The sequence below is a fragment of the Anser brachyrhynchus genome, assembly GCF_964034855.1.
Source record: "Anser brachyrhynchus genome assembly, chromosome: 3".
Lineage (NCBI taxonomy): Eukaryota > Metazoa > Chordata > Aves > Anseriformes > Anatidae > Anser > Anser brachyrhynchus.
In genome coordinates this window covers 118367602-118394104 of record NC_137696.1, presented here as the reverse complement: position 1 = coordinate 118394104, position 26503 = coordinate 118367602, and the positions used below count along the sequence as shown (strand labels likewise).

The following is a 26503-nucleotide window of genomic DNA, read 5'->3' as shown; positions in this document are numbered from 1 at the left end:
CTGTGGGTGTTGCACTACTATTAAGTGATGATGGGAGATGGGAAAGGAGCCTCCTGCAGACATGCTCCTTCCCGAGCCCACCCTCCATGCTGCAGAAGTTTCCGAGTTTCCAAGCCCAAACAACTCTTAGACATGTTGTAATAAAACCCATCCGCACAGCCCAGGATCTGCCCTGAGCCAGCAGTAATTAAAATTAATCATTCACAATTATTTTCATGGGCATGTTCGAAAAAGAGACACTGGTAGCTCGACGAATCCTCAAAGCTGACAGACCTTGAAATAGGATGTGGTCAGGTACGGTGCGTTCCTGGATTTCAAGCAGTTAAAAACATGCTTTGCATATCTATTCACTGTCCTGCTCGCAGGATCCGCGGCGCTGCCATTCACTGCTACCTCGTTCCTGCAGCCTAAATTTTGAGCTGACATCAACAGATCGCTTGTGGGACTGATAAGGAAATAAATTTTTAAGTTAAAAATTACCGTGTCTATAATGGCAGAAAATTATGGCTGCCCTGTTGGGATTCAGGACCACATCAGTATTAATATTTCTTATTCTTGAATCTTAGTGTCTTCTGAACATGGGTTTCTTCCTGTGTTCCACACATTCGTATTCAGCTTTTAATCACTATTTTCTTCCATTTCAGCTTCGCTGGTCACTGCTATTTTGAGAGAGGTGAACAAATTTCTAAAGTACGGAGTAGCCTGAAGGATACCACTTTCCAAGCTTCAAAACTATTGAAGAAATTACATTTACAGAGGTAGAAGAATGAATAAAATTTGATGTAAGGGATTAGGACTGTCACCTTCTGGAAAACTATTTATACAAGCAATTTTTAGGGACTGAGCATCTCCTATTCATGATATCAGCCTTGATCATTTCTGTCCCTTTTAAACTTATCATAAAAATGTAAGAGCATATGTCTTACATATATAAAACCAAAATTTGTAGGCAGTATATAAGACCGAGATTGTAACCATTGCAGAGAGAAAGCAATCTCACACCTAACGATTGCAGATCCCTAGGTATCAACCTGCACACCACTCCTTCCTCCACATCAGCCAGAATATTGATTTTTACAATTCATACCAGGGGAAAAAAAGTTTTCAGCAGCTATACTGAAGGAGAGGAACACGGTAATGGGATCGTCAGCCACCCACCATGCATGTTCTGTAGTTGGAGTTCAAAACTGGAACGAAAAGGAAGAGATAGAGGATTCAACTTTCTACGTTAATCAACTCTCAGCATGGTTTTCAGTTATAAGACTTCAAAGGAACACATATTCCCTCTTTGCTGAAGTAGAGAAATGCCTGATAAATATGTTTTGCTTTTTATCTTTATAATCTAGAGTGATTTTCTATACTGCATGTAGGTACGATGCTGTTCGGGAAAACAGCTGTGCAGAGCACTGACTGGAGAGGGAACAGTTACAAAGCACTTCAGAGATTTCAGGCAGGGTTGGGAAAATATTTCTCTTTAGGAAATTCAGCCAGAGAGAAGGAGGTAAACAGTATAAAACAACTGCAACACTCAAGTTCAGAAGTCTCCGTGGCAGTCAGCAGCACTGCAGCCAGTTTGAAGGAGCCACCCAAGATTTTTTTGTTGTTGTTTATTCAGGGTATCGGCATTTTTCTCAGCTCTGTGCTTATCTGTCCCCCATGCTTCTCTTCTGTTGGTCACCCCAGTTTTCAGTCACAGCCCTCTCCTAATTCACATTATAACCCCACTATGCCAGTTTACCACTGAAAATGGCAACAGAGGCATTAAGGTGCTATAACTTAGGGCTCCCCCTCTCCAACCTCTCCTTTCTCTGCACCATGAGCCCTGCAGGTGCAGCGAGGCTTCCCAAGTTGTAGCTTTAGACCGGGGATGAACATTTCCAGCTCCACTCTCACCAGCTCTCAGTTCATCCCCTCCTTCCACATCCACAAGCATTTGCAGCTCAGAAGAGCAGCTGGGGCTGGCATCTCCAGCCCAGGTGCCGGGGAGATCCCAGCCAGCACACCAGCTTCCCTCCATGGGCATCTCACTACAAAGACCAATTCTGACCTGCATAGTTTCCATGATTTTTACACCGCCCACAAAGTTTTAAAGTTACAGGAAAGACCTCAAAGGTGTGCAGCAGAGAAAAAGCATGGCATCCCCATTTCAATAGCACATTATGGACCCTTCTCCCTTTGGAAAGACATCTCTGAATTATCACAGCTCATGTTTGTTAAAACATTGCAGAAGTTTGTACAAACCCATCTTGGCTCAACTCTAACAAACAAGAAAAAAAAAAAGAGGTTAGAGCATAGGGAAAGGAACGGTTAGAAGAGGTACAAGGAGCCCTGAAACCACATCAGGAAACCAGGAATAGCCAATGCAGGCATGGTGGGGTGTGTATGCACGTGTGTGGCTCCCCAAAATGCCATGATTGGCATGCTAAATGAAGACAGCCAAAGGCCCAGACACTGGGCATTTACGTATTCCCTCCTGTGCAGAGGTGCAGAGCAGCTCTGCCAGAGAAGGGATGAAAGCTCAGCTTCTTCCAACCACCAGACAATCTTGCTAGTAATGGATTAAAGAGGTTTAAGTAACTATACATTTAATAATGTCAGAAGGGCAACGACAGTTACATTTTGACTGCTTTGAACTACTGACAGCTTTGCAATTTTGTTCCTGTTTTAAATACAAAAGCGGCATTTTTGCCAGACCTGACATGGTCTAAGGATATAAGCAAGGCAAGGAACACAGGAAGAAATGCTCTTTTACTACCCAATTGATGGAAAAAATAGATGAGCTTTCAGACACAAGTCTATAGACATGAAATTTTCACAAAGTGAAGACCATTGGTCCTTAAATACATACACATATATAAGCATATATATGCACACACACTTATATAAAAACTTCCTACCTTGCTTTAAAATCTGAAAGACTTTCTCAAGCTTGCACTGCCAGTAAAAATTACAGCTTCTTTGGTTGGGGAAAGAAAAGCACAGCTGAGAAAAAATATAGACTGGAAAGACAGCAGCAGCAGAAGACAAAGTTTGCTATTACCTACTGTAATTATGGAGGAGCATTATTTTTTTATTCTCTGCTCAACTCCTCTTTTCCATTCTTTTCATCAGCCTTAAAAATGATTTTAGGATTTCAGCAAAATAGGGTCATGTGGGGGACTGTATGCTTCTGGCCAAAGCCTTCCCTGCTCCTCCCTTGGGGGAAAAAAATAAACAAATCAAGCAGCAACGACAAAAGAGAAATAGAGTTTGCAGTTCTTCAGTTCTCCCTTTCCCTCTTCCCTAATGCAAATTCAGAGCAGATCCTGTAGAGACTGTAAACACCCACGCAACTTTCCAGGTGGGGAAAAAAACACATCAGTAAATATATTAACAGCAATTTCTTTACCCTTTCTTCGCTAAGTGACTGGATATAAAATCTGTTGCTGCCTCGTGGACAAACACACAGAACCTTTGGCAGTACAGAAAGATGTTTTGGGGCACCGCAAGGATTTGATGGCTGTCTTATCTTTCCCTGTACACTAACCAGTCTGCATAACCTAATAGCATTAGCTTACTAACAGATATATTAATAGGCGTGGGGGGAGGGAGAGGGGAAAAAAGCCACTAAAACATATTCCACCTACGCATCTTGCTACTAATCACAAACTCAGGTAGAAAGAATTTTTTTTTCCTCCTGGTCAGGCAAGAAATACAGGAGAGAAAAAGACATGGCGGGGGAAAGCGCCTGTTTTCATATTTTTCTGGAAATCACCATATAAAAAAATCTAACCTTAGACTGATCGTTGCATTTATCAATCCATGACAAGGAAAAAGAAAGTGGGAAAAAAAACTCAGGAACTGCCACAACATCTTACAGTTGGTAGTTTCAGAGTGATAAATATAACGCTGGTCTCAGACTGCTAGAAGGATTAGATTTAGCTGTAAAACAAGAAGTGCAGTTAACAGTTGGTGTTGGGTCTGGTGTTAGGATTAAAAAGCTCTGCTAATCACAAGAAATGCAAAAAGATTAAGGGGTGATGGCTGCCAGTAAGGTTTTTAAGAGCATGTACGTGTTGGAATTCGTTGTGAGATTAAAATTCCTCAAGTTGAAAAAATTAAATTTAAAGAAAGAGAGGACAAGGGTAGATCATAAAGGCAGCAGCCAGTTTCACTTGCGCTGTCCAGAACCCATTCCTAAGGATTAGAGATTTACAAGTGGAAATGCAAAATGTATGCCATGGCTTACAGTGAAGGATCCTAGGAGGGTTTTAGGAAGGAGAAGCACGCATTTGTATTCTAGTACCTAGGAATTAACTGCACTACTAAAACCTATTAAAACAGTGGGCTTGGGGAAAGATTTTGCTCACCAAAAACCTGCCTGAACACAGTGGAGTGAGTCACAGCTTCTGAAAGGCTCTGTAACACAAGTCATGATGGCATCCAGTATCTGCATTCTTTCAGTAGGAAGAATAAAGTGACACCTTAATTTCCTGGTTCCCGGCTGCTTTAGATTTACCAACACGATCTATTTATATTGCTACTTACCAAGGACAAGTCAAGCTCCCCATATAAAATATTCAAACTGCAGTAAGCGAATCCCCCCAACTCCCAGAAGGGCAAAGTAATAATTAAATCAGCTTCCTAAAACCTTGAAAGAAACATCTTTTAAAACCCAAATTTGAATTTTGGCTGGAAAATTTTCCTAACAAGTCATTTTAGCCAGTGCAGGCCACAGCATCGCATAGTAAGACTCCCTGGTTTGCTTGCGACACAGACATCTCCGTCAGCAGTGAGTGCACAGTTCATCACTGCCACCCTGGGCCACCACCACCCCAAACCAAACAGCATGCTGTGTAACATCTCAAGGAGAGCAAAGACCCTTCCATGGCGCATCAGTTCCGCCACTAGTCTGATGGACAGTCATTGCTTAGCAGTGACGCCACCCCAAACTTGCCTCTTCCCCACGGCGTTCCAAATTTATCCAAAGACTTTGAGTAAAATGCAAGTGCTGCCATATGACTTGATGCACGTTCACCCTGCTCAGCTACATTTCCTTCTGGGCATCCACAAGTTCAAGCGCTGATTCAAACCATCTTCTTTTCACTTATTAGTTTACCTTCTGTAAAGCTGAACATTGCTGTTCAAGAGGTTAGGGAATGGTTTGGAATAAGACAGTTTTATCGTTTTCTCACACACCTTTCAGTCCAGTGATTCTGGTGCATGTCTGGATTTTCAGAATCCAAAAGATTTCACTTCCCTTCTGTTCCCCTCAAATGAGTATTTTTCCAGATGCCTGTAGCAGAAGCAGAAATCACTGTCTTGCAAGAGTTATAAAATAGTTGTATTAAATAATAGAGGTGAAAGCACTGTGTATGATTTTTGCAGAAGTCTTTTCAGAAGAACAGACAAATTTATTCACTGCATTATGGAACAGTTTGAGAAAACAAGATCATACAATGTACAGTGCCTCTATTTAAATTGTTTCATTTCTATTCATGAGTGCACTGATTAGATACACTGAAAATATCATCAGTAAGAAATAAATAATTCTGCCAAATTAATAGTTGTTGATTTCTTTTACCTGAGAACGTTAAGTAGCATCTCATCCACACTAGACAGAACTGCTATAATTTGGATACATCGATTTTGTTGGTTCAAGTCTACGGAGCACACCAAGCCAGGTATTCATCTGCATTTTCTTAATATTAAACATCTTCTTTCAAAATGAAACTATTTAGAGAGTTAAGATTGGCTAATACACACTTCGCTTGGAGAGGTTTAGTAGCCAAGTAGGGTTTTGTCTTCTGTTTCTGTTGTCTTCCCCAAATAGTAGGTTGAGACAAACAAATTGCTCCAAATGTAGAGCTCGGTTTAAGAAATGGTATGTTAGGGAATAGAGGTAAATTTGCTGTATCGGACGGAATTGATCTCAAGCTCACCAAATGCTCTTTATTTAATAACATCTTTCTGCCCCAGAAATAAACCAGCCAGAAGCAATCACCACTAACAACATTAGATGATGGAAGCTATTAACCAGCTCCAAACTGAGGGCGCTCTACTGCCTCAATCCCTATAAAGGATTTTGCTGGAGAAATGGTGGGAAGGGTAGATACATGTAAATGGAGCAGATGATATTATTTAGTCAAGACCATACTCATATTTTGCTTGCTTAAAAAATAGACTAAAGACATAGCTAATATGCTTTAGATTTAGACATTGCAGGACGATGAATGCAGTAGGTCCGTGCAGCTTACAAACCTATGAGAAAGCCTTCCAGAAAGCCTTCCATGTTTTTGAGAAATTCACTTAGTTTGAATTGACAATGAATTATTCTTCTAAAAATCAAATATAATTGCTTTAACATTTCGAAAAAAATCCAAATGCACAGCTGAATTACTTAAGAGCACCCTGTTTGCAAAGCAGCCAAGTGATACACCTCGGAGAGCTACTGTTAGCTACTGCAGGCAAGATACATCAAGGAAATGCTGAGTTGAGGTGCAATTTGACAGTTATTAGCAAAACAAGAGTAATTTGATGAAGAAAAAATCTGACAAAAATCTCAGTTCACAGCAACAGATTTTAGAAGCCTATTTGCACATAAATTGGAAAAAACAATTCTTGCATTAGAAACTGATGAAGACGAAACAATATATCCTAAATCCTAACATATCTGAAATTATTTTCTTTGATTCAAAGCCGATAATCCTGTAACAGGCAGTAACTAAATAGTGGCTTATCAGACTTGCTCTGCATGTTGAAGAGACTGCACAGTTAGATCCTGATCTGGGGCCATTCTAATATCAGAATAACGGGATTTACTGCCATACACACACCTTTGTTTTTGCCATTTGAAATGGTTACAGCGTGCAGTACATTCGGCTGTGTTTTAAGCATTAGCAGCATAAATATCCCCTCGTGTACTGTATACTTCACCACTTCTTGCTTCCCGTAAATCAAGTATAGAACCAATCATCTTTTTATGTTAGACATTAACGGCAACTCCATTATTCAAATCCAGCCTGCGTAGATTTGCCTTTCACGGGGATGTAAAGCAGCTCACGGCTGAGCAAGGCGAGATTCAAATCTGGCCGTGATCTTCCTACAACTCGACTGCCGGCAGAGATTAGGTATTCTGCATCTTTCAATTTATCTGTGCAAAAGGCTTTTTAAAAAACTCCTATAAGCAGTAAAAAAAAAAAATTGGAAAGCCTTTTGCGCTCTTGAAGAACCGCATCTTTGTGTCATCGTATGCATTCAGCAGAAGTGTTTTTGCTCAGTATCTCTGCTTACTAGTGTGCGTTCTTTACCGCATTACAATTAGACACATAGATTAAGAGATGTCTTTGGTGCCATTGTATCAATCTCTTCTACAAAGAGATTTTATAGATTGCCTTCTTTTCTGCTTACCACTAAATTTCCACGCTTGGTGCGAAACGCAGTAAAAGTGACAGATACCTTCCCTGTGTTTACAGTACCCACCAAGAACTATCTCAAAAACAAATAAAACAACTTGGCTATGATTTAAGCAGCACAAACCGTTCTCCCACAGGGTTTCTTTTTTTTTCCTCTCTCCTCTTCCCCCTCATCTCTCAGTTCATGAGGATAGGGAACATGAAAACTAAATGGATTTACGTTTAAATAATTCATCTTTTCAGGCACATCAAACCAAGTACTAAAGTTCATCCACAGGGCTAGCCGCATTTAGCTGATTCCAGCGGTATTTCGAACAGAGTTCTGGAGAGCTACTCACAAAAGGTTGTGAGGAAATGCTGAACAGCTGCGTTGCCAGAGTTGTTTGGATACACGTGCTGAAACTCTACCTTGCCTTACCGAAGGCAGCTGACGGGGACGCGACAGCAGCCGTGTCGATCTGCTGCTGCATTTTGGAGACTTGCTCCTGCACAAGAAACGTTTTGTGACTGGGGTGAGCTCTGGCACATCCAGGGAAGACTCAGAATCACGAAAGCTGAGCATCGTTTTCCTGCCAAGCAGTAGGAAAATATGTGGCAGCATAACGCATCTTTAGGAGAGCAACTCCCGCAGGGCAGACATCCGAGCTAGCCGACTTGATCCTAGGAGCCAAGCTGCCTTAAACTAAAGTCCCACGGGGACTCGGAAGGGAAGCGATGGTAGTAACTCGTCTCCTCTTTAAGCACTGGAGGAAAAACAGAGGGGTTTTTTTTGGTATATTTTTAAACACCCTAAGAAGTAAAGATGATAGAACTACTATTGTAGGAAGTCTAATGATATTCCTCCGTAACCTTTGCTACACTTGAACGTTAAGTCATGTTTGTTGTGCTAAATAAACCGTACCAAATTCTAGCAGCTCAAGAGGAGAAAAAAATTAAGTACTTGCTTTCTTATTTTACTCCCCTAAAAGCCAGAATCTAAAACTTTCAACTCTTAATATCACCTACTTGCTTTAGCAACACAAGCGGTCTCTCCCCTGCACATGGCTAGAAGAAAAGTCTGCAGAAGGGGACGATGAAAGTGAGTCTTTCACACAACTGAGATCTGTTCCTGTGATTTCTACCAACAACTTCTTGTTGTCCAGACTAAATTAGAGAACAGAGCAGAGGAATATAATTGCATTTCAGGATACAATGACAGTTGATGACAATTTTAGCGACACTGCTTTGCCTGCGTAGGAAATGGCTGGTCACAGTGAAGAAATCTTTTTGCCATGTGGAAATCTTTGAGTGGGTTAGTAACCAGCTACTGTACCAGATATGAATTTTTGCAGTCAGGTTTATATCTTCAAATTCACTGAAGTGGAGATTTATTGCAACAAAGACAGAAAACCACTGGAGGGATGTGCTGGAAGTGGAGCGGGACAAAAAGAAAACAAACAGAAAATACAATATTCTTGGATTTGCAGGGCTTTACTTGAAATGCCTTTGTGTTTCCAGTCTAAATTATCATGGCTCATAATACTACTACCTAAATCACACAAAGACAAGATTTGGTAAAGAGTTAAGTTTTGCAGAATATGTTTTGGGCAAGTTTCATTAGAAATAGCTTGAAATACCTTCAAGAAGTATCATATTAAAGACACTTTTATTTTGGGGGGTAAATTTTGAGCCCTTCAGCAGAAAGCAACCTCACTGCAAGCAGGGACATCAATGGCTTTGAGCCCCTGTTTATCCAGTGGAAGGCCTCTTTAAATCAAGCATGTGTAAAAACGTCCTTGTTCTAAGTTGCATGTACCGGGCAGCCCATCACAAATTTATGTCGTCACGCTTTGTAGAGTAATCATGCTCATATACCCACATAAGCTGTCTGTGAGCAACACAGGCACTTCCACTTGGTTAATCTTCCCCCATAAAAGTTAAGTGCCTCGTAGTCCTTGTGTGTGGAAGCCTCTCTAAACCAAAGCGTGCAACTTTTTCTGCCTATAACACATGCATATTAATACAGGCATAACAAGAAAACGTGGGTTAATTGATTCTGACCAACCACCATTAAAAAAACAACACACAAAGAATAACCACAAAACAGTCTACCATCAGAAAAAAATATGCTTACAGAATGACTATTGAATTGCAAGTTCTGACCTTTGGGGATGTGGGGAGCAGCATTCATTTCCTTCCTTCGAGAAGCTAATACTTGCTGTAACCTTTTTTAAAAAAGTTACAGACTGAAATGGTTCTTTTTCCTAGCCCAGCAGACAGTGTTGCTGTGGAGAAGCTTGCTTCCAGAGGAAGTGGAATGTAAAAACAAAGTTGCTCTGACCTTAACAATAATCCTGTTTGCATATTACAATACATTTTCCTACCATAACAAGGCAAAATCCCTTGTGTTCCGGTCAGAAAAAGTCATCTTCCAGTAAAAGCACACTGCGATCAATAACATTTTCTTAATATATTATATTATCTCTCACTGAAACACTTTTTCATTTGGCATTTCAGGCTGACTAGTAGGGGAAATTCATGACAAAACTCAAGATGGCAAATGAGATACTGCAAATTAATTCCATCTTTTCGTTCGTGAACAATTTGACAAGCCTGTGTCGTCTGGCTTCAGCAGAAGCTTTCTCAGCTTTCAAATATACATGAAACAGAAGAATCTGCTTCGCTACCATACCAATCTTCACTTTAGCCTGCATAATTTTGTGTTGAAATACACTGTAGATTAAACATCTAACTTTGAGACCAGAATTGGTGGGGGCCTACTTTAAATATTAGTTTAGAAAATAGACTCAGAAGCCTGCAATAAAAATTGTGAAATTGTATTTTAAAGTCACAGCCCAGAGCATAGCAGAGTGCAGGAATCCTGCACTTCTGAATGTGTTTTGCCACCGAGCTGTCTGCAATCTGATCCTGAAAAAGGCTGAGTGATGAAAATGCCAGCTGAAGGATCTCAATTTGGTACCTGCAAAGTTTGAAGAGAGCTTTGTCACGATGGGCATTATAGTAAAGTACTTCTCTATCTGTGTGTCTGAAATTGCTTTTGCTACGCCGAGTAGTAGCTTTATTCCCCCCTTGGAGTTAATGTCCTTCCACAGGCTGAAACGACAACCTGGTGGCACAGCCAGGAGCAGAGCCCATGCTTCCTGCCTTCCACATGGCAGCCCATCATCATTTTAGCAACAGCAGCTGCAGATCCAGCTGCATTAGTGGAAGTCTTTGGTGTTCAGCATGGTCCAGAAAGGCACAATCCTGCAAAAAGGGCTGGGGTGCACGCACAGTATCACCAACAGGATGGCTTACATGCACCTGGTCTCTGCAGGATCAGGTGCAGAATCACTGCCTCCATTAATATTTCAGCATAAGAAATAAGTGGCAGGCAGCTGTTGAATATTCATGCCATAGCAATGCTCTGTGTACGAAGTCTTTAGCATAAACATGCAAAGGCCATACCCATACCCTGAAGAATTCACCATCCAATGCCCCAATTAAAGAGGTACTTAAGTATGTACCCTGCTTTAAGCTCACAGGGCAGTCTCATCGACTAATTGTGTTCCTACAGCAAAGAACGTGCTCAATTTCTTTACTTAAATCGAGGCTCATGTTGAAAACAATTTAAAGGAAGTGGGAGAAAATGGATGAAAATTTAATTACATCTGCAAATCCCAACACCTCATTAGGTCAGAGCCATGTAAAGGGCCAAACACCACATCTACCTCACAAGTCATTCCTAGAAGATCAACATTTTGTCAAATTGGGGAAGAAATGAATGCAGGAAAGAAGCATGGAATAAATGCAAGAAAAAGCATATACATTTGTGAGAGAGAAGGGGTAAAGATGAAATTAGTCTCATTGATAAGTAAGGAACACAGGTGACATTATAGCAAACTGGGTGGGAAGAATGAAATAATCAAGATTTTGAAGGAGAGAACAAAATTTGAAGGTTTTTTTTTAAGCAAAATAAATTAGGTAGTAAGCTTTCATGTAAATGAGCACTTATAAAATAGCCTTTCAAGGTGAATAATCTCTTTTACGATTAATAAAATCTGCAATCTGAGCAACACTGCTCTGATAACTTTTTGCCATTCGCAATTATTGCTCATCCCGGCACCAAAAACTCATTATTATTAGAGATGACAAAAAAGTATTTAACTGCTTCTATGAAAGGACTTAATATTTAAAAGAAGTACAAGTTTCTAAGCTTTGTTTCTACTTCCGAATCTTGAACGTGAAAAATGAGGGCATCCTAGCAACCCTTGTGCATGTCTCCTTCAATTTCCAACAAGTAATTTGGATAAAAGCATCTTATTTGTATGGTAACACAACACATTACAAAAGTCTATTTCTTTGGTTTAAAAGCAACCTACTAAGAGTAGAGAGTTAACATATCCCTGTATAACTACAAGCATGTATTTTATACTATAAACATACATATTTTTTGCCTATTTTATAGCAGTTTGCTCCCAAGGAACCAAAAGCATTTAACAGCTACTGTAGAATTCACAGCACTCTTGTGAATAAGAGTATGTAATCTCCATTTTAATGATACGGAAGCTGAGGCACAAATATTGCAAAAGGTGGCTGTGGCAGAGATAAGAACAGAAACCATACTGAACTCCAAGCTCCGTGAGTAAATCACGTCCTGACATGCATCATCTATAGACAGAAGGGAACACAGGTATTTTTGCGTCAGCACCTACAGAGATGTTAGTATTAACATTGCCCACCTCCTACTCCACCTTGCTCACTGACACCAACAGGGCAGCAAAATGAGAGCCACATTAAAAAGAATACTCCAATACAAGTGTTAAATGGACTCAAGCACAAACAAAAATAAAAGATTTCCTATTCATAGGTGCTTGACAAACATTGTCTGAGCTCTTTATAAACTCAGATTTCCAATTTTTAATGATTTAGTGATTAGTTAGTGGTCTGGAACACACAAGATAGGCACTCTTCTCAGGGTCAGCCAGTAAAAGGACAGGCAACAGGTCCAAGTTGCAGCAAGGGAAAAGTCTCATTAGATGTAAGGAAGTAAAAGATCAGAGTGAATGCACCTGGCACAGGCTGAACAGGGAGGCTGCTGAGTCTCCGTCCTCGAAGTTATTCAGGAGTTGCCTGGACACAGCCACAGCCCTGAAAAAACAGCTCTACCCTGTAGTTGCCCTGTTTTGAGCAGGAGGTTGGCTGAGATGACCTCATGAGGTCCTTCCCTAACTAGATTATTCTATGAATATCATACCAAATACAAGCGAGGTTATTCCTTGGTTTCTTTGCTTCATCCCAAAGCTTATCACAAATTCATACAAGAAGTATGACCCTGGACTTCCATGAACAACAACTACTTCTTTCAGCTTGCTCTCTCCTGGAATGGAACAAACTGCAATCTTTGCTTTAACCCACCTAATGTTACAAAAAATGAAAAGCAAAACACAATCATTCTGTTCAAGCACCTAAACGCGTGTGGTCATTTGAGGTCTTGCTTTGAGTTTACATACCTTTTCTGACCCACGCTCCTTGTAAGAAATACTCAGAAAAGCATTCAGGCTGCCGCGCTGAGACCCACTGTTGTTAAAATAACTGCATCGTGGTAACAGCTCGCTACTTCCTTTCATTTCAAATTCCTCTCCACCCGCACTTTCATAGGAGGTGCTGCATATGGTGAAAGCTGATTTAGTTTGAACCAGAAAAAACAGAGGTTAAGTACTTACCTAGTTAGAACACCAAAATTGCAACAGCATGTGATCATCAAGATATAGAGGGTTATGGCCAACATACACAAAAACCTTCTGTGCTCTTCAGAAGAAGTTAAAATGTGTTTTAAGGGAGACTGAGCTGAGCTAGGAATATCCCCAAATGGGTATGACAGACAAGCATGTGCCTCCTACAGGCAGCTCGCTTTTAGAAATGGACAAAAATTCATCCTAAAATCCAAGCCTCCTTCAAACACCTTCTCAATTTGTAGCAGAAGCCTTGATGAGGTAGCCTGGACAAAACTGATGCATCATTTCCAAATACACACAACTGCTATTTGTGGTAAATAGCTCCAATAAAGAGAACATTTTTGTTTGCTTGTTTCTTTGTTTCCTCCCTTAACTAGATCACAGACATTGTACCAGAAACACCCAGAGGACTACCGTAATCTAACAGAATAATTATACAATATGTTGATATTCAGCCTAAGACTATCCTCAGCATTTTATATTGATTTGAACTATGCGATGCTGCAACATATCACGAGCCAGATTTGCTAGACATTCCCCACCACGGAAAATGAATTAAACTGTCACTCATCACTGTATGAGTTGCTCTAGTATTACTACTTCATCAGTAGGACAACATTTCTCTAAATTAAAAACAAAATGCTAGGTTGCAAGTTAAAGTCTTCATCCTCTTTCCCATACATTTTTTTTTTCCCCTCTCTGTTTCTCATACCTATTTTCCATTCAACCATCTTCCCCCAACTCAACGCGTTAAACCCTCTTTGCTCCACCTGCCTGCTCAATGCTTTTTCCTCTCCTCTTCAGTCAATATAAACAAAGAAACTTGCACGTGCGCTTCAGCCACCCCAGCCAAAATCATTAGTTATGATCTGAGCACCAAACTACTGATGCTCTCCTGGTCCTTTCTGTAGACCATTATGAACAAGCTAGGCAGCAAAGCCTGCTGGAGCACATCGCCCTTCCCCAAGGGCCATCTGAACTGTGTGTCAAGGCTGGGGCAGGATTCCTAAGCATCCATTCCCTGGCATATTTCCCAACACATACACAATTAAAACATGGGAAAAAAATAACACTTTATTCATTATGAGGGCTACTAAAAAAAGGTTGTTTAGAGAATGTTTGATTTTACTACAACTGCAATACAATTACAGTTGTTGGTATCTGCAATTTACAGCATTGCATACGCATGCAGGGACAAACAAAGGAGGAACATAAAATAGAAGCCTTATTCAAAATTCAGGCTCAACTTCAAGCAACAATTTCATTTTTCTATTATTATATAAACTATTTATGATTTTGTATTGGCAGCACAGAGAAAAAGATTAAATACACTTTCTTATACATACTTGTATACACCCAAGCATACACAAAATTTCCTGTTTTACCATGAACATACTAATGATAGGAATTGAAAAACATTTTTAAATTATCAAGGCTACACTGAAATCTGTAAGCTAGACTTGCAGTGAAATACATCCATGAAAATAGTTCCCAACATGTAATACAAACCTATTTGTGGGAAGAGGCTGACAGAAAGGTTACGACCAAGATGCTGGGGATGCTGAGGTGTTCAGCAAAGAATCTACCGAGGGAACAGCAAGCACTAGAATTGCACAACAGTGTGAGAAAAATTAAACAGATTCAAATTAGGAGAAAAAAGAACTTAGTGGTCTTGGCAGATAACACATCGAACTTGAGCCAGAAATACACCCGTGCAACAAAGAGCAAATGCATCCATCGTGGACTGCATTAGCAAGAGTATAACCAGCAGGTCCAGAGAGGTGATTCTGCCTTCTGACACATATTTGTGAAGTCTGCAAGATTGTAATTGTGTTATAAACAATGTTTCATTTGTAACACAAAGATGCAAGTGTATTTTATAACTTAAAACTCAAAATGATCATTACACTTGAGTAAGTGGCTTACAGCTTTTTGCAGTTTTATAAGATATAGACTTGCAAGTCTGCAGAGACAAGCTTTGCTCCCTCTAGGAGATGTACAACCCAATTCAAATACCTTTTATCAGGTTTACAGCACTTGCATTCATCTTACTACATTATTTTTCCAAGTGTAACACAGATGGTCGGTTGCAAATGTTCTGACAGGGATTTGCTGCAGTCAGGGAACGCATAACCCAAACTACGTTTGTGTTAAGTGGACAAGAGCATTAAAGAAAAAAACGCAAAAAACAGGTAACTGCACACTTACCCTATGATATCCAGAATCTGTATCAAAATCAGCCTCACGTGTAACAGTCAGTAAACAGGACAGCAAACCCTTGCATTTAGCAGGAGGTTTCTGAGAAGCCAGATTACCTAGAAAGAGCAGAGAAGAATTATTTTAACGCACAAAGATGAAGTCACCTATGCTTAATAAGAACAGCCTTTAAACGAGCCACAGCAGAAGAAAAAAATAGCTGCACAATGGGAAATGATACATGCCACCATGATCGGCATGAAGAATTTAATCCTCTGAAGGTGACAGAACTCTGTTACGAAGCATGGGGAGTTGGATGCTGGTAGATTCTTAGGGTTTAGCAAAGAGCATCTAATACCCGAGATAACACGGTGTTAACCCTCTGATCAAGGATGTGGAGGAGACCAGAAAGAGCATGATATTTTGCTTAATTAGTTGCTATCAAAGAGAGGACAAGTTCAAGCACTTGCAAGAATGAGGCAAGGCAAGATTATTTAGAAGTTTAATAGCGTCTTTGGTAACACAGGGTTTGCCCAGGAAATAAAAATAATCCCTAGAGATAAATTTAAAGAAATATCTCATTTTAGTGCCCAGACTAAAATGACTATTCATTAAAGTAAAGCAGTTTTATACCTATGTTCTCCATCTCAGATTTAATATATAAGGGAGTAATCTCCATGACAGGAAGTGGAATGTAATCCTGCAAGAATGAACTGCTGTTATTATCTGCAAATCAATACAATATATTTTTTTTAAGTGGATATAACAGTACCTATTGATTTCACATTTTTAGCACTGGAGTTTCAGGCTCTACAAAGAAGATTCTTACAGTGACAAGAGAAATGCAGATGAGTAAATGACTTGATATAAATTAATTTTTAAGTTCACAGCGCGCTCCCCTTGAACAAAGCAACCGGGTTTCTCTCCCATCACCTCAGCTTAAGCTTCTTTCATTTTATGTAAATCTCATTTTATGTAAACTTAATGTTTTTTGTAGTTATAATATTTTGAGTTAGTAGAGCAATCCCACCTGCAAGCCGTAGTAAGCTTACCACTCAAAACCTCTTGGAAGATATCTCCCTGTCGTGCTACCATATTATTACAGAATATCTGTATGACTCTTGCTACATTTAAATAGCCTGACCAAGTTTAAAAGAAAACCATTCAGTCTGGAGAAGAGGAGGCTCAGGGGAGACCTTATCGCACTCTACAGGTGCCTTAAAGGAGGCTGTAGAGAGGTGGGGGTTGGTCTGTTCTCCCATGTGCCTGGTGACAGGACGAGGGGGAATGGGCTAAAGTTGCGCCAGGGGAGGTTTAGGCTGGATATCAAGAAGAACTTCTTTACTGAAAGGGTTGTTAGGCGTTGGGATGGGCTGCCCAGGGAAGTGGCTGAGTCACCATCCCTGGAGGTCTTTAAAAGACGTTTAGATGTAGCCCTTAGTGATATGGTTTAGTGGAGGACTGGTTAGTGTTAGGTCAGAGGTTGGACTGGGTGATCTTGGAGGTCTCTTCCAACCTAGATGCTTCTGTGATGGTCCAAAAGGTGAGGATGGTAAATTACCAGGAAACAGAAGCACGTGGAAGAACCATATAATGGATCCAAGGTCACTCAGTGGGTCTGTCAAGCCATGAGCTCCATTGGGCCATGACATATTACTTTAGGAGAGTTTAACACAACCAATAGACTCCAGTAGAATTCTGTAAATGAAACATAAAGCAACTTTGGCTTGATGAGCTGATCAAATCACGTTGCAATGACCTGTAATGAGAGCTGACTGCAATGCAAGAAGTACGAAGGGGAAGGGGGGAAAAAGAAAGAATATCATACCATTACAAAGAGTACAAAGTGATGGGAGTAGGGCCAGCTGACAACCCAAAAGACATCTCAGAGCAAACAGACAAACCATTTACAATTTAGTTCTTGTTTTGTGCAGGAAAAAAACAGATCCCTCCACAAGTACTAGCCAGCTGCAGGTTAGTTTCTTGAAAAGCAAGACAATAAAGTAACGAGCACATGAAAGGCCTGGGGACAGCGCAGATAGAGAAGTGTCTAGTTTGCATTATCCCCCTCCATTCCCATCTTCTGTCATGCAGTGCTACGTTCTCCTCGTTAGCCTGCTTTGTTTACAAGGTTTGACTCATTTTGGAGTTAAGGCTTCTCAAAGAGCTGGTCTATTCATTTATATAATGCTTCTCAGATGCATTGCGGAGACATTTCAACTGAGTATTCCTGACTTTTGCGACATGCCTAAAGAATTTATCATGAACTGCCTAAAAAGGCTCGAGCAAAAATAGAAGCTTTTTTTTTGGTTGGGTTTGTTTTTCTGTTTTTCACAGAGCGCTGTTTTCATGGTGAAGTTTACGGAAAGGACAGAAAAAACTCAAGGGAGTCATTTCTCCTTTGCATAGTGAATCATCGTATCACAGTTACCCCATCATCTCCAAGGGCAACACCAGGCCAAGGCTGCACTGGAAGCTCTCCTTTGGGAAACATCCACTTCTCAAACCCATCTCGGGATTCTCGTTCAAGGGCAAGCACAGACCTTGTAGAACCAAAGAAGAGCCTTTCACAGCAATAAAAAAAATATGAAATGGGTTTCTGATAGGGAAGAGGACTAACCTAATAGACCAATAGCAGTTTTACATGAAGGAAACCTTTTTCTTTCCCCACCTCAGAAATGAAAGACATGAAGAACATCTACAAAGAGTTACTGCAGACTCTAGATAGTAGTGCCATAGGGGAAAGCAAAGCACACCTCACAGCTGGATACGGGATATTTGAAGAAAGGAAGATCAGAAGGAAAAAAAGGAACAAGAAAAGCAATAATCCATCACCGTGAAAATGGTACACAAGGCAGGATGAAGTTCAGAATCTGTTTCCTTCCTCATGGACACACAGTTCCAAAGAGGAGTCAAAATTGTTACTTGGGACAACACAAAGAATTAATGGTCTTTACAGCTTAACATACTGCAATTTACATTTACAAGGCTTTGGGTGGCTTCTTTGCCCTTCTTTAAGAAAGCTTGGGTGTTGTAGGAAAGGATTTTGGTATTATCGAAACTTAACTGCAGTTCACGTTGAGGGGGAGGGAGGAGAGTAACTCCTGGCAGACAAATCAGAACCACTAGAATAAAACACTGAAACTGGAAAATGCAGAAATAAAGCAAGAAGCTTTAAGCATCTAAAACCAAGAGTTGCCCTCTCTAATCATAGTTCACTGTCTTTGAAGGTAGAGACTTGCTTTCCTATATCAATACTTTATGAAGCTGAAGGTATCTCGCAAAGGCCAGTCTCTCCTTTAGGAACCTAACAGCCTCAAAACAGATAAGTCATATATCCTGTACAGTACCTAAACTTCTAAATTAAAAAGACCTGAAGCAATATACTGGAAACCAGACATCGGCTTTAGACATTCCATCATTGTAGCAACTTCCATGAAGTTAGCAACTCTTTGCTTGGGGTAGAGTTTTCAGGAGGCTACAACCAGATAAAATCCAATCTAAGAAGTTGGTGTGAACTCACCTACCTCATCAACCCAAGCTTCTTCACAAAGAAACGCAATAAGCAGAGATGCTAGGGTAGTTAGGTCTGGATCTTTTGCAGAAAGAAAGTGTATCACTGGGATTCCCCCAAATATCAGCTCTTCTGGGATGGGTAAAATACAATGATTCTGCCCCAGCAAATGATGAGCTATAGCGATAGCACACAGATAACGGAAAGCCTACCTTGCTTCCTCTTTAAGAAGTATATTAGAAAAGAAGTCTCCAAACACCAAGGAATGGTAAGGGAGAGAATTTTTTCACATGATGTCAAGTCAAAAAAAAATTTAATGCAGCAAAACCATCTTTCAGAGCTCCAAGGGCAGTAACACAGACCAGCTCATCTACCAAGAGCTGCACAAGGTGTGCGAAGTGTATACAGACTTAAAACAATAACCTCATGATCTAAAGCAAGTTGAGGAACAAGGAACAATATTGAACAACTCGGTACTGTAACAAGAGCTGTGGAAAACCATTGCTTTCCTGGGCCAAACAGGACAAGCCATCGGGAGATCTGCCTTACTTTGTGCAGCACCCGCAGAACTAGAAAACAAGAAGGAAATTCAAGAAGAAAGCAGGAGAGCATTAGCAACCACTTGTCTACTGTGATACGACTGCACTTGCCAGGAGGAAGTTGAACAGCTTCCAAAACGCAGGGAAAAGCAGAGTGGAAGGCTGTATCTTTAGAACAAAGCCAAAGGTGTTGAGCAACGACTGGCAAGATTAAGGGTTGAAGGAAGTTTTCCTTCCTGAAGCAGTGAGCTTCTTTGGGAAGGAAGACAAAGAGTAAAGAAAATAGGTTGAAGCTGGTCTCTGAGTAGGCAGTGACCTATGTTTTGCTGTTCTACATTGTGCAGAGTCCTGGAAAGCAGGGAGCAGCCCAGAAATCCTCGGGGCCTGTTTCAGAGCTCCCCGATACAGAGTTCGTGCTGCAGCCTGCGGCAGGGACCCAAGGCACTGATCTCAGCAGTGCCATGCACTGTGCAGCACCCAGCTGTGACAGTCAGGAGAGTATTTGGAGAGGAAGGATAAAACCAAGGACACGGAGACAGTTGTTTTAGGTTAATTAATCAGAAAAGGTTTTATGCAAAAGGCTTCCACAGAAGCCTGCCCGTGCAGACAAGCTACAGATCAACTGTGAAGCAGCAAGTGCTTTAGAAATGCCCTTTACAAGCTGTGATGTACGGCAGACACCTGCCCCTATACCACACACCGCAGCTTTGGGCAGGGGCAATGTAAGGGAAAAAACACTTGGGGGAGGCACAGCTGGAGCAAACACTTTTTGCAAATAAGGAAGGCAAAGGAAAGCAAATAGGGGGAAAAAAAAAAAGACTCCCATATAAACAAACACTTAATAGGGAGCCTAAGTGGTTTTATAAGCAGTAAAAGAAGGGTTCTTATAAGCAGTGTATCTGGCAGAACAACAAAAAAGTTGCCTTTCTCAGCCATAGTACAACTGGGAATTACGACAGACATGGAGGGAGGGACAGGCTGGCATTCCTAAAGCTCTCAATACTGCACAGGCTGGGGACTACCGGCTGTGCAGTCCCAGCATCTTTACTGTATTTTAGCTATTCCAGCTGTACCAAGGAAAATCTCCCTACCACCTGCTATGACCTCTTCTGTTGCCACAAACTGAGAAAGTGGTCTAGAAAGGGAACAATTATGGATCCCACTAGAAGCTACATAGGCTCTGAAGTTATGCACAGCCACAGCCAAGCATTACAGGCTGGGACAGGCAAAAAGTAATACAGGGATGGAACTGAAGGATGATGCTAAGCCTTTAAAACTCCACTTGACCTCATCAACCTTATGGGAAAGGTTGACAGCTCTGCACAGCGATGCCCACATGAAGATCCTTTGACCCTGATCTATCATTTATTGCATAATTTACAAATCTCTTTTTCCTACCAGACAACTACTAATCTGCAGGCTAAAACCCTGCCATGTCTGGAGACCCCAGAAGATCTGCAAGCTGAGAGGATCCTGAAGTGCTCAGGAAAAGCAAAGGAGAAGAACTGCCTGTTCTCATCATGGTCTGAAAGAATTAATGCAGTGCCACTGAGACTGAGTCGTCACCTGAGAAAGGTGACCGGAGGGGAGGATGTCTGTATATGCTTAATGTGCAAGTTTTTATATAAATTATTTCGTAGTGGCACCGAACGAGAGCATCGTTGGGTTTACTGTCTAGCAGCTCTGGGTTTGCAATGATAATTGCTGAATTCCTAAGACTACTTGGTATGTTTTACTTTTAGTTCCTCACAGTCACACTCATCTCTCTGAAAGCAGGCCAGCAACTATTAACATCTCTTCAAAGATTTAGACAGACTGACAGCAACCTCGAGGTTATTCGGTGTAATACTCCTGAAAAAGTCTCCAAAAACTAGAACGCTGACCTGTGCTTCAGCAAAGAGTTCAGCTGGCTAAATGGAAGAGGAACACGGTTTGAGCTTGGTACCCCTCTGTTCCATTACAGAGAGGAATTAACTCCTCCTATGACATTACATAGCTTTTGAGAAAACATTTGTGCTTTAGAACTGTTCGGTTTGCATGCCTGCATGGATAATCACTTCTTTAAAAGGAAGTATACATCAATAATATTCATGGGGAGCTTTATAAGAGCTTGGCAAACGTTTCTGACAAAACAAAAAAACTCAAACAGAAGGATTACTCATAAAATGCTACATCAACAACTCTTGACAGGCATCTGGATTATGCTGCTCTTTAAAAGGGAAAAACAAAGATGTCACTTCGAAGTTTAAATGGAAACAGTGAAATATGCTATTAAAAATATCAGATCATAAACAAAGCTATTTTTGCAAACTCAAATGCAATGAGCAATTACGGCAAAGTTTGCCAAGATACTTTACAGAGACTCACTTTTTTTTTCAAAAATACTTGGAAATGCTGCAAGATATATAGATATCAGAGCTTAATAACACGCACAGGTTTATATAGCTGGAAGATCGGACATCCAGCATCAGTAGCCTATCATGTCTCATCTTTTTCGTCCAATGTCTTTCAGTTGATGCTTTAAAATCCTGTCCTCTAAGTATGTATTACACTACCCCGAACCATGTCAAACGCATTATTTCATTATCTAGACAACATTAATTTACGTGGTATTCTGTAGCAAAACTCAACCAGATAAATGTGATGATACAAATATGAATTTCTTACTCATTCTAAGTTTATTTAATTTTTATTGCCCAGGAAAAGCTCAAGGAAAGCTACTGAGATACGTGGAGTTCAAAAGAGATGTGCATAATATTCACATGTAAAAAAGACTGCTGAAAAGGCTGCTTATTCAAACGAATGCAGAGTTCTAATGTATCTGCAACGTGCAGTTCAAAACTGTTCACCTGAATAGTGAGGTTTCTTTGAAGACAAATACATACAGCCTGGTGAAAGGGGCAGATTTCCTTAAAGTGGAGTTGGCTTCTTCACAATTCATTGAAGTCCACTGGCTTTGCTGGAGATTTGATGAAGGTAATAGGAAAGAACATGTGTTGAAAGATCTTTTATTTCCTTATTGAAGCAAAGACTAGCAAAGATACCTTTTTCTAAAACGGTTTGAAGGCATTGGAATTAAAAGGCTGGAAGTTTTAGGACAGGTTGACTAACATATCTCCTCAATTCCAGTGCTTCACTTCAAAGCACTGAAGCATTTTAGGCTAAAAAGGCCTCAACTCCTTTGACATCATGAACCAACTTTCCATGGTTCAAGGTCTCCTGCAGATATTTGTCCAAAAAATATCAACAGAAAGAGTAGAAACAGAACAAACCTGTTGTTTTGCCATATGCAGATGGTTTTTTTTCGTGAATCAGGTAGCACAACCAATGGCAGGTGATGTGCAGACAGACGCATCGTGTTTTTTGTAGCGCAGGAGGAATGCTGTCACACAGGAGGGGTCCTGGAGACCAGGACAGGAATAGACAGGGACAACAGCCAGGACAGTTGCTCTTACAAGGAAATAACAGGATTTTCTGTGGCTCATGTGAAACCTCACACAATGCAAAGACAGACTGAGCAGACAACAGGAACCGCACTTGGTTCACAATGTACCAGCGACAGCAGGAAGGAAGAAAAAACCAAAAAGCTCATTCTGTTGGGTCTAATACTGCAAAATGGGAAGGGAGCTCACAATATCAATTGCTCAGAAAGAACAGCCTGTACTCAAAAGGGCAAAAGGAACAGTTTCGCTTACAATCTGAATCAACATGACTATACCCCAAGAGAACGCAACATCCTCATGCGATATTTAAGAGCAAAGTAGTCTGGAAAGGGAAAAATACAGCCAGGGTGGTAATGCTGCTACCGTGTGGTATGGCCAGCAACATCCTTGTATCCCCCAAAGGTTTTCAAAGCTATGTGTGTCTACATAGAGGAGCTGTGAGGACATACAGATGTCACCTGATTCCTTAAATACAACCTCCATTTTCTGACCCACTTCGGAACAAGTTGACCACAGAACAGAGGAGCCCTATCCTTTTTGCAGGACCATCCCTATTTGCAGACTAGATAACCGTAGCAGCCCTCTTTTGAGCTTAGTCTGATCCTCTTGCAAATAAAGCACAGGACTCGATTTCTTGCCTTGTTCAGGAAGGAAAATTATAAGAGTCCTGTCATGATTACCAAATTTCTAGAGATGCCTTGGGGGAGTTGGTGAAAGGTTTTAGTAATTAATTATTCCCGCTGTCAAAATCTGTTTTTTTCTTATTACGAATTTTCTTGGCTTTCATCTCTAGACAATGAATCTTGTTATATTTTTGTTCAACAGACTGAAGAATCTTCCCTTCTTAAAGTTTCCCATGTAAAAGAAGTTAATCAGTTCTTCTCTTCACTTGGGTAATGAGTGCCAACAAGAAACCCCAATGGGTTAAAGGCATGCTCTTCCACCCCTAAGCCATCACCATCACTCTTCTACCACCAAGCTCCTTGAGACGCAGACAACTCAACACAATACTCTGGGAGGAGCATCAGCAGTAGGGTCAGACCCAGATTTAGTACAGCCTCCCTGAAGTTCTGCTATGGATGTACACAAAGATGGCTGAAAAAGGCAACGCAAGAGTTTTGTCCTACAGGCTCACCTTCCTCTCGCATCAACTCAGGAGGGGAGCAATAGCCCTCGCTCCTCCTCTCCACTGACTTCAGAGGGAGCCTAGGACAACCAGGTTAGAGCAAGACACCAACTTTAAAAGGCTGAAGTTGGGAAAGCTCAATTTCACCACTCACATGTGTCACATCAAATTACTTTGTGCTAACTTCTTAATCAAAATGGTGTTATCAAGTCAAATGCCTTGTAGAAGCAAATCTTATCCTTATCATCTAAACCTGCAAACACGTTAAAAAACACCTAATAGACATCAGGTTAGCTTGACAGGATCTATTTTCTATAAGCTCATGTTGATTGGCACTAATTATATTTCTCTTGCTCAATCCTTTATCAGCGGTCCCATTTATTATACCCCGAATCAATATTAGGATGACAAGACTCAAAGTCTTGCACCTTTGAGGCACAGATCTTGGCCACTTTTTGAAAGCAATGAACCAGTTTCCAAAGCTGACTGCCAGCAGCACACTGGCATGATGGAGCTCTTAATCTCCTCTTTCCACCTCCCAGTTACAACACTAAAAAAAGATCTGTAGCTTAATTTGTCATCCCCAAAGAAACAACAGAATAAACAGATCGGTTACAAAAGATCCCCTTTAGTGAAAGGGAAAAAAGCAAGTGAAGACAGAAAAGGAAGTGTGGGAGGTGAGCAGGTTACTGTCAATCAAACTTTTGATTCCATGAGAATAATTAGAAAAAAAGTAATTCCTTCACAGCAAGAATTTGTTCTCCTGATGTTAATTGGTGATTTTAGCATGTGTGACTATCACAGAATTCATTCAGTTGAGTGAGGCGATCGTGCTGTTCAAATTGAGCTGCTAGATTTAATTTCAGAATTAAGTTACGTAAAAATAGAGGGTTTGGGCTCTTTACAGATGGCGCTGAGAAACTTTCATCAGCGGGTAGCCTAAGAGCTAACCTTCTGTGAGAAGGGTCAGAATCACTCCAAGAGCCTCAACGCCAGCATGCCAGGTGAGTGTAGGGAAAGCATTTCCCTAGAGGATTTGTGTTTTCCTGGCAATCACGTAACTTCAGTCGCATGCACGGGGGCACCACAGCAGTGCTAGTTCCAGCTCTTCCCAGCTCGCAAGCTGTATCGATAAGCTTGGTGGACAGTATCCCACAACTACTTTGAACGAGGCATGAGAACTGGTCATTTCACGTCATTAAGTTACTGCTGTCTTCACGGTGCTTTGACCAAACGTGAAGAGACGTGAATATTCCACACGAAGAACTGCGGTGCTTCCCTTGACAAGCTTGCTTACAGCTCTGACTAAAACATGCCCGAATTCAGCAGCTACATAGATAGCAGAGAGCTTGCTTTTGTTTCACAAACCAGCACCAGCGCAATCAGGAAGGCATTAATTTAAAAACCCTCAGACAGCACCCGTGGAGAAGACTACTGTTATTTGCCTTACAGCCCCAGGCAGTGTCCTGCATCCTGTCATCAAATGCTTTGAATAAGCCCATTGCACACCTACTTCTTCACTTAGGCAGTACATACAACAAACACACTCCAGCTCTGGGAATGCTGCCATTTACTTCAGTGACTTTATCCTCATACCTCGAGGGTGATGTCAGGATTCGTGGAAAAGCCTTCTCCTCCACAGCTCCAGCTCTCTGGTGATACACTTTCCAGGGAACAAGCTCCCCATTCCATCAGCACCTTCATGTAAATTCTCCTTACCCAATGTAAAAGAGGTTTTATGGTCCTTGTTCATTGTATGCACAATTCACAGAATCATCCAGGTTGGAAGTGACCTCCAAGATCACCTAGTCCGACCTCTGACCTAACACTAACAAGTCCTCCACTAAACCATATCACTAAGGGCTACATCCAAACATCTTTTGAAGACCTCCAGGGATGGTGACTCAACCACCTCCCTGGGCAGCCCATTCCAATGCCTAACAACCCTTTCAGTAAAGAAGTTCTTCCTAACATCCAACCTAAACCTCCCCTGGCGCAACTTTAGCCCATTCCCCCTTGTCCTGTCACCAGGCACGTGGGAGAATAGACCAATGCCCACCTCACTACAGCCTCCTTTAAGGTACCTGTAGAGTGCGATAAGGTCGCCCCTGAGCCTCCTCTTCTCCAGGCTGAACAAGCCCAGCTCCCTCAGCCGCTCCTCGTAAGCCTTGTTCTCCAGACCCCTCACCAGCCTCGTTGCCCTTCTCTGGACTCACTTGAGCACCTCGATGTCCTTCTTGTAGCGAGGGGCCCAAAACTGAACACAGTACTCGAGGTGTGCAGAGCCTCAGAACATTGACTGCCTTCATACAGCCAGCCCAGACAACTCTTTGGTCCTAGACCACATCTATTTCCCTTAGGAGCTACACAACCTCAACGTCTTGCTACGGGCACATGATGTTGAGGAAAAAGGCCTATCAAAATTGTTTCATGGTGCGGCGTGGCACCTGCAATGGCACAGATTCAGAGATGTGCAAGGCCAGTGTAAGCTCTGAAATTTTATGATGAGCCAAGACAAGTCAACTGAAGGTGTCCATGGTACAAACGCTTTCCAATGTGTTGACCTCTGATCAT

General features: G+C 41.2%; 1 protein-coding gene across 5 annotated transcripts in view; it reads right to left on the bottom strand.

Moving 5' to 3' along the window:
• Positions 1–26503, bottom strand: part of KLHL29 (kelch like family member 29) — a 399077-nt gene that overhangs the window by 318876 nt on the left and 53698 nt on the right. For 2 of the 5 annotated variants that reach the window (XM_080588569.1, XM_080588571.1), the window contains exon 2: positions 15320–15426. Coding sequence is in view for 3 of the 5 variants with exons in the window: in XM_080588568.1 (XP_080444694.1) it covers positions 15320–15426; positions 15941–15986 (153 nt within the window). In the remaining 2 variants the exon portion in view is untranslated. Of the gene's footprint in view, positions 1–15319; positions 15427–15940; positions 16521–26503 lie in introns of those variants that run through there. The other 3 variants (XM_080588568.1, XM_080588565.1, XM_080588566.1) reach the window with 3 other exon arrangements.